At 41.5% G+C, this 12039-nt stretch overlaps 1 protein-coding gene across 1 annotated transcript in view; it reads left to right on the plus strand.

The window, feature by feature from the left end:
* LOC137615446 (DNA-dependent protein kinase catalytic subunit-like) overlaps positions 1-12039 on the plus strand; it is a 125538-nt gene that overhangs the window by 48891 nt on the left and 64608 nt on the right. Inside the window, 3 exon segments of the mRNA XM_068345324.1 lie at positions 1747-1916; positions 2780-3412; positions 3814-3963. Of these exon segments, the coding sequence (XP_068201425.1) occupies positions 1747-1916; positions 2780-3412; positions 3814-3963 (953 nt within the window).

Genomic DNA, 12039 nt, shown 5'->3' on the forward strand with positions numbered 1-12039 from the left:
TCTTCCTAGAAGAGTTGCTAACCATAGCTTAAGAGTCTCTTCTACTCTTACCTAGAGGAAAGTACAGTGAATGTATTTTTAATATGAAATAAGTCTTGGCAAACTTTACCTCAAGTAAAAAACTTATGGTGCTTACCATCATTCTACACTCTTATTGTGATAAGAATATACAGCGATGACAAAAGGATGAGATTGACATTGTAATATCTGCTTAGTGAAGTGAGTATTTTATTTTTCCTAAATAATTATAAACAGTTTGCCCGTATTTTAGACTTTCATTTCCTTCCTACCGGTAACCCTCTATTTCTAATGAGCTTTACTTCCATCTTTTAAACCTCTACCTACGTTCAACGGCATACTTCCATACCATTTATTATCAACAATGTATTTCCCCCTTTATTTTTCTAGGTTCATGCATACCACATAAATCCTTTTTCCTTAACATTGAAACTTTTTAGATTTATTTCGTAACAACCTCTTGATCCACTCACCTTATTCCTTGTCTAAACCGTTGCTGTTCTTCTGTCAATCATTTTTTTATGTATTTTACTTTTGGAATTGTAAGGCCTCTCATACACCTTCCTAAACATAGGTACTGAAATAAACTGTCAAAACAAACTACGGTACTTAACATTGGTAAAGGTGAAGTAGCAACGTCAGTCATGTTGAATTAACGACAATCACTTACGAAAAACACCGAACAAAACAATTACGACTTAGCGGGCAAGTCCAAAACAGAAGGATGACCTGGAGGGTGTTCGTGTAGGTGGTGGTGGCGTGGTACAAGTGTGGTTTCTGGGGTCTTTGTTACGGCCCTTCCCTTTGATGAAGGAGTTATCTAATTGGAAGATAGCCTGTGAATAGTGGTTTTCACACGCCCCTGATGTATACACGACACTCACGAGGTGCTCGCGCGAGGGTAGTAACCTTTGCATTCCATGCTTTTATTTTTCTCTGGTATATTTGGAAGATTTATATCAGAAAAGGTAGAAAGAAGGACTTTTCACCGGGCGTCACAGGTCTCTCCCCAGAAATAGATTTTTCCTTCGTCAAAATCCCTTTACTATGGGCTGTTAAGCAGCAAGGCAAATATGCAACCAATCGTAAGTAACCTGGTAAATACTTATAACCATATTAATTTCGGAAAATTCTATTATTAAGAAATCATTATCTTTACAAACAGTTTTCGTATGTTTTTTTACTGTTAAGAAGAAAGGTTAAATAGACAGTACATTAAGGGTTGATTCACACTATCGGTTCAGTCGCGCTCCGCTCCCGCTTTTGTCACGGTCCGGTCAAATATTGTTACATGATTTTAAATGGAAGCATTCACACTGGCGCACCGGTCTGCACTTGCTCCAGTCTCACTCCGGTCATGATAGAAAAAATTAATATGTACAATAACTGGCTAATGTTCACTGCGTAAATATGTTTACTAGTATCACTGAACAATATCCCTATACAATTATGCCTTTTCTTTATATTTATGATTTTGCCAAGACAATGATTGTACCAAAAGTGTGAACTGGAGCGTGACATGACCGATAGTGTGAATTAACCTTAAGTCTTTCATCATGCATGCTATTTACGTTATTTAATGTAAATGATATTGATAATAAACTTTTTGTTTATAATAAAAGTTCATAAATGATAGTGTCAAATATGTGTGAAACCCTTATCCAATTTCATACATGTCATGTTCCCCAAGTGAACTGCATATTTTGATTCTGCATCTCTTTTGAACAGGAGAACCAACTGTCCAGAAAGTCGTAGAACGTTTAACAAAGGACGAAGGCTTTGATAAACTGTTGGATATTGTGGAAGGGGGAGGAGAAGCATTAATTGGCATCAAACATTATCCAAAGCCAGTTCATAATGAGCAGTTGGCGGTTAAGAATGTCGTAATATATTTAGAGGTAAGTCTTTCTCTACCACTTGAGAAATATTTGGCTTCTAAATCTTGTCAGAAAAAAATATCAAGGGTAAAATAACATTATATGTCTTATGGTTTTCATTTATTTGTCATAAGTTCTTACAAAATAGTTATGTGAGATTTATTTTTGAAGAGTAATGAATTTAAATGCTCTATTTTGATATTGTGACTTACAGTATATCCTTTCCTCACTATAGTCCATTTCTTTTAGCGATGCATATTTGCACCGACTCGCAGCGGTGCCTTTTTAGCTCGGAAAAGTTTCCGGATCGCTGATTGGTTGGACAAGATAATTCTAACCAATCAGCGATCAGGAAACTTTTCCGAGCTAAAAGAGCACCGCCGCGAGTCGGTGCAAATATGCATCGCTAAAAGAAATGGACTATAGGTTATTTTCCCTATTGGAGCCCTAGGGCTTGTAACATCCTGGTTTTCCATCTAGGATTGTATTTTAGCTAGCAATGATAATAAAAATAATGATGATAATAGTTAACTTGCTTTGATATTGTTCATAGAATTCACAACCATTCATGATTGAATTATAGCTACTAACCTATGTTACAAGTAGATCCACTGAAATTTGTGCTAATATGTTGGTGAAAATTATCATCACAGTGAAAAGAGTTCATTTTAATTGGTCATTGTACCCCTTTCTAAAACAACAATGATAATGGTAATGATAACAAGAAGAAAGATAGTAATAATGATAATGATGAGGTAGATGAAAGGCCAGAGTAAAGTTGAAGAAGTTTAATTTTGGCTAAAGTAAATACATTACTGTACTGTATTATGTAACTAAAACTTACTCTGATTGCATTCTAAGTGGCTCTTTTTTTTCCTTTTCAGGCATTATTAGCAGCTTTAGATGGTCATTGTTGGCTTCTGAGTCGAAGTATTTCTTCCATTAGAGGTCTTTGCAATTGTGAAGGACTCATGATATTTGAATCTGTTCAATATTTCATTAAAAATATGTCTTGTGTAGGTATGGACGAGTATCTGGAAAACGTATATGGTAGAGAAAAGAGCCTTTCAACCCCAGTGGAACAAGAGTTAGCAATGAAATTAAAATGCACGGCTTTGGTAAGAGTTTTAGATTTTGTAAAACTTGTGATGCAGGATCCTACAGCAACTGGGTCAGATGTCCTAGATAGACTCCTCTCAACGGAGTATTTTAACTTGATACTGCTTTGTATATTGGATCCAAAGACCGTTGGATTTGACCTCAAAGACTTGGAAGTGAAGAAGAATCTACCAGGACATCTGGAAGATGTTTTAAATGTTCTCAACAGGAAAATTTCTAAACCTCTGGAGTCTGTTTTTGTGGACCTTATTAATCAACAGTTGCATAGTCCCAAGTATGACTTTGTCAAGATTTTCCCTTCTGAATCTGGAGGCTCTTCATTTTCTCCTATAAGCAAACAATTTTTGGATGGATTGCAAATCCTGCACAATACTGGCTGGTTAGCCAGATGCTCAGTGGTAAGTTTAAAGATATTTAAATGTTGTAACTAAGTAATGATACTAAAAGAATTTTAAGGATGTATTATCACCTTGAATTGTAATATTTTTTATCATTGATTTTTGCTCTTATTCCCTCAAGATTCTAATTCTGCAAAATTAACTGATGTCTCAAATACGGTATTGAGTTTTGCCAGATGGATGGTATTTAGTTAGAAAATTAGTTGGCATGAAAGATGTAGGAAGGAGTCCAATAGAATTGCCAAGAAAATCATAAATGAAAATGGTATCCATTCAAACCTAGAGTTTGTAACATCAAATTCAATTAGAATACAGATTATTTTGTGCTAAAGCAAAATTTATGATTATACTTTTTATGTGGAAGTTGTGCGCAGTTGAAATTTGGATTGACTTCATTTCAGGTTCCAAGGGAGGTGGCAAAAAGCATTGTAGTATGGATAACGAATTCCCTGTTCTCAGAAAGGACAGCAAAACCTCTGCCATACATGGATTCCAGTCACCATCAGTTAACAGAATCCCTTGTTGATTTGATCTTTACCATATATCCGGAGGTAAGTGATACTGTCAAGTGTCTGCCTATATGATTGTGTAAAGTAACGTGTTTGCCTCGCATTCGCGTGGCAAGAGATCGATCCTCGCCCAGGGCCGTGAGTTTAAGCTGTTTACTGGGGAGGCTACTGCTGTGGTAGGGCACCACAGTGGGGGGTTGGGCTTGCCCGGCTGACGTTCTGGTGAGCATCTATTCTGATGGAACCGGAACTGAAACCAGAGACCTTTAACACCTTTAGTCTGAGAAATCCCTGTCATCATGGAAATATTCTCCTTTTACTTTATATGATATTCGCATTCAGGTTTAAAGAAATTTCTGAAACATCCTGAAATTAGTTTTGATATTTGTAAGATTTGCAAATACTCTACCTACATATCGTTACTGAATTATTTAGGCAGCGTAAACTTTACTGATCTGGCCTTCAATAAAATTTTCCCATAGTTACATATATAGCGTACTGTACAGTATTGAATATTTTACTATAATATAATTTAGTTCATTAATTTTACAGTATGCAGAAGGTCCTTAACTTACAAACTTAATTGATTCCAAGAAGCTGTTTGTAAAGTCCAATTTTTCAATATTAAACTTAGCCGGTGATCATATAAGCTGTCAGCTCTGCTGCCCGACAGAAAAACCTAAGGACAAAATACGCCAGCGATCGCTATACAGGTGGGGGTGTACATCAACTGCGCCATCTGTCGAGCAGGTACTCAAGTACTCCATGTCAACACAGAACCAATTTTCTCTCTGTCGTGCCACTGGCAAGACCTACTAAATACGCTGTTACTAACTGGATTTGTTTTCACAACTATTTGGTGAAGTACACTATTCTAGTTTTGAGCTTTCGCTATGCAGGGGTTTTATCTTCATCTCAAAACTTGAACTCGTTTTGGATAGATTTAATTATGGTGACAAAGAGAGTATGGACTCTCTTTCACTTTTAAATGGCCGACCCTTCCCTTAGACGGAAGTGTGTTTAGGTTTTTAGTAATTTTGCTTAACACGTTATAGATCTATATATTTTATATCTCTCCGCCTTTATTAGGCCTCTTCGATTAACTTTCCATTTATTATAAACATATAAAAATAAATTTTTATGTTTTGTTTATATGCGACCTTTCCTGATAGTAGGCGGTCCTAACTTGGAACCGAAGTTAATCAACGTTGAGCCCGTTATATCGTATTTAGCCTTTAAGGAATTTAAAACTTTTTAAATTTAATGTTTTATGAAAGAATTTCTTTGATAGTCTTCGTACTGTTTTCAAAGATGAACTAACGTTTAGTTTTTTTAGACTACGCAGTTGTTGACTTTCAGGACGTTCAACATGCGCTCTATCGTTACGATAGAGAGAGAGTGTATCACGGTTTCACTTTGCAGTAAGAGTAAATCGATTCTGACGTTTCGTTCATTCTTTCTTAACTTAAATGGTTTAAATTCTAAATTAAAGGAACTTTTTATTTGGAAAACCTTTCAGTTTTTTTCCTTTAGCCAAATAACATGTTTTTTTTTGACGATATATAATTGGGCTCTTCTCTCAGGTGCGAAATCAAGAGAGAAAGAGAGAGAGAGATAGAGACGGAGGGAGAGAGAGGAGAAAAAACGTTCCGTTCAAGCGGGTAACGTTGTTCTCGTGTTACTCTCCTCCCTAGTCGCTGTACGGGGAAGAAGGTAAAACGTTTCTAGGGTTTTATTCTTGTCCCCAGGCTATGTGCGGTGAGAGTTTGTAAACGTAGTTTATTTGAACTAGTGTTTAGTCTCTTTCCCAGCCACTGAATTCTTTATCTTTATATATGTTTTCTGTTTTTGCTAGTATTAATGAGCTGCATTATACGACTGTTTTCGCAATTGCTACCTTTTAATGAAGGGTAGAATTGCGTGTTTCAGGTAGAAATCAGTAAAAGTTTCGATTTCAGTGAAATAAGTGCAAAACAGAAAATCGAAGTGATAAAGTGATATGCGCAAAGTGTTACAGTGTTGCGTCCGAGGGTTCGTCTGTTCGTGCCTGTCGTTCACCTAGTCTGGGACCTCTTGCAAGCTCCCAAGCCCAGGGGAGAAGTAATGTCGAACGACTTATGGGTTCGTCAGGCCTTGATCAACGAACAGACGTTTCCCTCCGTGGTTTCGGGCGTATCTACCCACACAAAGACGAGAGAGCCCATTTACTTCTCGTCTGCGGAAGAGCTTTCTCGTAAGAAACCATGGACCAAGGTCTCGCAGCTTATTAAGCGCAAGTCGGTCCCTTCCGCGCAAGTCCAACGGCCCAGTTGTAGCCACTGGGTCAGTTCGGACTCGCTGCAGTCTTCCGACGACTGCTCACCTCCTAAGAGAGGCAAAGCGGTACCGCAACAGGCAGTAACACCGTCTGTTGCCGCACCTGCTACTGTAGACCCTAAGTGGTCTTTGCTGCAGACCATGCAGTCACAGTTAACATCTTTAATGCAGGAGTATCGTGCGGAGAAGGTTGACGCTGCACCCGTTAGCCTACAACCAACCACGGTTGTGCGTTCAGTTGACGCTGAGGCTACCTTCTCCCGCACTCCGGCTGTGAGAGTTCCACCACCCATGCGCAGTGTACCCTGCCAGCCGCACGTTGACGTTCACAGACGCACGGAACCCTCCGTTGACGTTCGCGAGTTACCACAACAACAGGAGGGTGGAGTTAAGTTGCTTTGTTTTGACGCTGTGCGTCAACCTCCGCATTCTAGAGTTGTTTTGACTGCTCAGTATAGACAGTCAAAGCAGTCTCGAGTGAACACTGTATGTCCTCACGCACCTGTTGTGGTTGACAGTTCAGTTGTTGACAGTTCACAGACTGTCAAGCAGTTACATGACGTTGCCTTCTGGTCTGCTACTAATGCACCAGTGCTGTATGTCCTCACGCACCTGTTGTGGTTGACAGTTCAGTTGTTGACAGTTCACAGACTGTCAAGCAGTTTCATGACGTTGCCTTCTGGTCTGCTTCTAATGCACCAGTGAGAGACTCACTGAGATAACCTAGCTTTTATCCGACAAGGTTCCTGTAGATGAGAAAGTGCTGTTCTCCCTCCTACTGATATTCCTTTGAGGACTCTGTCATTTGGAGAGGAGCCTTAAGCTGCTTAGCCTCCTATGGACTTTAATTAAATCATGATAATTTTTTAAGGATCTTCGTCCGGATCTTGTAACTGCTGCTCCTCGTTCGCCTAAACGTCAGAGCTTACACTAGGCCTAGCTACTTCGAAGCCGTTGTTGTTAAGCTAGTGCTCTCTCGCTACGTTGGCTAGGCGACTGGTTTTTGCACCAGGAGGAGTTTTAGGGATACAGCCTTTGATTTCCCTTCTTTTAAACTGGCTTATAGAGCGAGAGTCTGATAGGACACGAGAGAAGTTCTCGGCTTGGGAGTTCATGCCTCTGCCCAGATAGACTTCTCAATTCTGGTAGACTCGCCCTGGCGCCTAGCCAGGAGACGCTCCAAGTTGTTTACAGGTCAACTTCTCAACTTTTGTCGAGCCTTTGAAGTTTTGCTGTTCTATTATGTCACACATAACAAGGCTTCCAGGGATGGTAAATGGTTCCGCCTCAGTCGCTAACCCCGTCTGTTGCCACACCTGCTCCCGTAGACCCTAATGGGCTTTGCTGCAAGACATGCAGTCCAAGCTTGTGTCCTTGATAGAGGACTGAAATGCGGAGAAGAACCTTCTGGCCAACAACCTTCCATCCGGTTGGTTGTGCGCCCTGTTGACGCTGAGGTAACCTACTCGCGTCTGCCAGTTGAGGTGGTTCCTCCACCGATGCGACCCAGTGTGGGTTGCCAGTCGCACGTTGACGTTAAGCGACGCTCGGAGGTGGTTGTTGACGTTCAGTGTGTCACTAGGAAGACGTTCAACAACCAGCAGAGGTGACTTGTTGTGACGCAGTGCGTCAACCTCAGCAACCCGGTAGGGTGTTGACTGCACAACCCAGACAGTCTAGACAGTTCGGGTTGACGCTGTACTTCCTCGCGCACCCATGGTTGTTGACAGTTCACAGACTGTGCAGCAGTGCCATGATATTGCGTCCGGCTCCATCACGCATCCACCAGTGCGACCGGATTCAGCGAGTCAGACGTTGCCCACTCCGTTGCCGTTTCCTCATCAGATTCGGATGAGGAACCCTCTGATGAGGACGTTGCTGAACAAGACGATCAACCCTCAGCCCTGCTTCCATCCAGAAGATGCTGAAGAAGGAACGCTGCCCAGTCAGGCTGTGGATGAGTCTGGTAGGGACACTGTCATCCGTGGATCAATTTGTGTCACTAGGAAGACTACACCTCCGTCCTCTTCTATACCATCTAGCTTTTCACTGGAAAAAGGACAAGACGCTAGAAGCGGTCTCGATCCCGGTTTCCGGAAAGATAAAGTCTTGTCTGACTTGGTGAAAGGACTATATCAACCTTAGAGAGGGTCTTCCCCTGATTGTTCAGACTCCCAACCACGTTCTCTTCTCGGACGCATCGGACGTAGGCTGGGGTGCGACATTAGACGGTAGGGAATGCTCGGGATTATGGAACTCGAATCAAAGGACAATGCATTTCAACTGCAAGGAGCTACTGGCAGTACGTCTGACCTGGAAAAGCTTCAGGTCTCTCCTTCAAGGCAAAGTGGTGGAGGTGAACTCGGACAACACCACGGCTTTGGCGTACATCTCCAAGCAAGGAGGGACCTACTCTCTGACATTGTACGAGATCGCAAGGGACCTCCTCACCTGGTCAAAAGGTCTAGACATTTCACTAGTTACGAGGTTCATCCAAGGCAACTTGAATGTCATGGCAGATTGTCTCAGTCGGAAGGGACAAATAATTCCAACAGAATGGACCCTCCACAAGGATGTATGCAAGAGACTTTGGGCCACCTGGGGCCAGCCAACCATAGATCTCTTCGCAACCTCGATGACCAAGAGGCTCCCAATATTTTGCTCACCAATCCCGGACCCAGCAGCAGTTCATATAGATGCCTTTCTACTAGATTGGTCACATCTAGATCTATATGCATTCCCTCCGTTCAAGATTGTCAACAAGGTACTGCAGAAGTTCGCCTCTCACGAAGGGACAAGGTTGACGCTAGTTGCTTCCCTCTGGCCCGCGGGAGAATGGCTCACCGAGGTACTTCAATGGCTAGTAGACGTTCCCAGAACACTTCCCCTAAGGGTGGACCTACGTCAGCCACGCGTAAAGAAGGTACACCAAGGCCTCCACGCTCTTCGTCTGACTGCCTTCAGACTATCGAAAGACTCTCGAGAGCTAGAGGCTTTTCGAAGGAGGCAGCCAGAGCGATTGCTAGAGCAAGGAGAACATCCACCCTTAGAGTCTACCAATCGAAGTGGGAAATCTTCCGAAACTGGTGCAAGTCAGTATCCGTATCCTCGACCAGTACCTCTGTAACTCGAATAGCTGACTTTCTCTGATATCTGAGGAAAGAACGATCTCTTTCAGCTCCCACTATCAAGGGTTACAGAAGCATGTTGGCATCAGTCTTCCGTCACAGAGGCTTAGATCTTTCCAACAATAAAGATCTACAGGACCTCCTTAAGTCTTTTGAGACCACGAAGGAGCGTCGTTTGGTTACACCTGGTTGGAATTTAGACGTGGTACTAAGATTCCTTATGTCAGACAGGTTCGAACCGCTACAATCAGCCTCCCTGAAAGATCTCACCTTAAAGACTCTTTTCCTGATATGCTTAGCCACAGCTAAAAGAGTCAGTGAGATTCATGCCTTCAGCAAGAACATCGGATTCTCATCCGAAACGGCTACATGTTCTACAACTTGGTTTTCTAGCCAAACACGAGCTGCCTTCTCGGCCTTGACCAATATCGTTCGATATTCCAAACTTATCGTATGGTTGGAAATGAACTAGAAAGAGTCTTATGTCCTGTAAGAGCTCTTAAGTTCTATTTAAAACCTTTACGAGGCCCGTCTGAAGCTTTATGGTGTTCAGTTAAGAATCCATCTTTGCCTATGTCAAAGAATGCTTTATCCTATTTTATCAGACTGTTAATACGAGAAGCTCATTCCCATCTGAATGAGGAAGACCAAGCTTTGCTGAAGGTAAGGACACACGAAGTTAGAGCTGTCGCAACTTCCGTTGCCTTTAAACAAAATAGATCTCTGCAAAGTATAATCGACGCAACCTATTGGAAAAGCAAATCAGTGTTCGCGTCTTTTTATCTTAAGAATGTCCAGTCTCTTTACGAGAACTGCTACACTCTGGGACCATTCGTAGCAACGAGTGCAGTAGTGGGTGAGGGCTCAACCACTACAATTCCCTAATTCCATAACCTTTTTAATCTTTCTCTTGAAATGTTTTATTATTGTTTTTGGGTTGTCCGGAAGACTAAGAAGCCTTTCGCATCCTACTTGATTTGGCGGGTGGTCAAAGTCATTTCTTGAGAAGCGCCTAGATTAGAGGTTTTGATGAGGTCCTTTAGTATGGGTTGCAACCCTTCATACTTCAGCTCCTAGGAGTCGCTCAGCATCCTATGAGGATCGCGAGGCTCAGTAAGGAAGACGTACTTAAAAAGGCAGAGTAATTGTTCAAGTCGACTTCCTTACCAGGTACTTATTTATTTTATGTTTGTTATTTTGAATAACTGCTAAAATGAAATACAAAATACTTAGCTCATAATAATGTCAACATGTAATGCTGGTCTCTACCCACCCCCCTGGGTGTGAATCAGCTTATATGATTACCGGCTAAGTTTAATATTGAAAAATGTTATTTTTATTAATAAAATAAATTTTTGAATATACTTACCCGGTGATCATATATTAAAGGACCCTCCCTTCCTCCCCAATAGAGACCCAGTGGGCCGAGGAGAAAATTGGTTCTGTGTTGACATGGAGTACTTGAGTACCTGCTCGACAGATGGCGCAGTTGATGTACACCCCCACCTGTATAGCGATCGCTGGCGTATTTTGTCCTTAGGTTTTTCTGTCGGGCAGCAGAGCTGACAGCTTATATGATCACCGGGTAAGTATATTCAAAAATTTATTTTATTAATAAGAATAACATTTTATTAAATTTTGTCCCAGGGTAGGCCTAACCTGACTCCTAGCCTATGATTTTTAGCTACAAAAGGCAACAAATAGTCAGGTTTCATATGAAATATATATCGGGCTATTACAAATATTGTTTTGTTCATTGTATTAATGATATAATATTGTTTTATTACACTATTTCTTTATCTTATGTTAGTTTTAGTTAGATTTGTGTTTGTAAGTCAAAATGTTTGGAATCTGAGGACCTTCTGTATATCCATTAGGAAGGTCATGTGACAGTCATAAGACTGTGATTTGCTGACTTTGATTTTTGGATCCTTGGTGTAGTTACCCTATTTGTGTACTACACAGCCTTTGCTAATTCTTACTGCCACGTGAATTCATGAAGGAAGCTAGAAAAAGCACTCTGAAAGTACAGACCTCTGCCACAGCACCTTATTTCTCAAAACCAGCTTGCCTTTCCCAGAATCAATTTAGACTGTAGACGTATTTGAAGTATGTGCGACAACCATGTGCGAACTTGGTTGTTAGGATTAATTCGGTCGATCTTGACCTTTGACCTAGGACTTTCAAAATTTTAATCATGTCCACGTCTCAACATAACAATTAATCCCTGAAAGTTTCACTATTCCATGAGTAAAATTGTGGCCAGGAAGTTGTTCACAAACAGACAAACAGGGCCGAAAACATACCCTCCTCTTCACCAGGACCCCATCTCCGATAAGGGAGAATTAACCCTGGATAGGTACGATGGGTCGTTTGCGACCCCGAGCGTCAAAAAAAAACAGGTTTTTCTCACGTGACTCACCCCCGTGACTGAATTTGTGGGTGATCGACCTGCAGGAGGTGTCTCCCCTACACGCTCTAGTAGTGTCCAGATGTGCATTGCTGTAGCTGTACTCCTTCCCCGATTTCTGAGACGCGTCGGGGTCGTTCGCGACCGAGTTTACCCTTCTAAGGTAGTTTGCATAATTATCAAAGTTATTACGTATTATGAAATTGTCGTAGAATGGTGCAACTTGTATAGGTTATCAGTTGTGGAAAGTCTTGGTGGATTGTT

This window comes from Palaemon carinicauda, chromosome 21 (genome assembly GCF_036898095.1).
Source record: "Palaemon carinicauda isolate YSFRI2023 chromosome 21, ASM3689809v2, whole genome shotgun sequence".
NCBI lineage: Eukaryota > Metazoa > Arthropoda > Malacostraca > Decapoda > Palaemonidae > Palaemon > Palaemon carinicauda.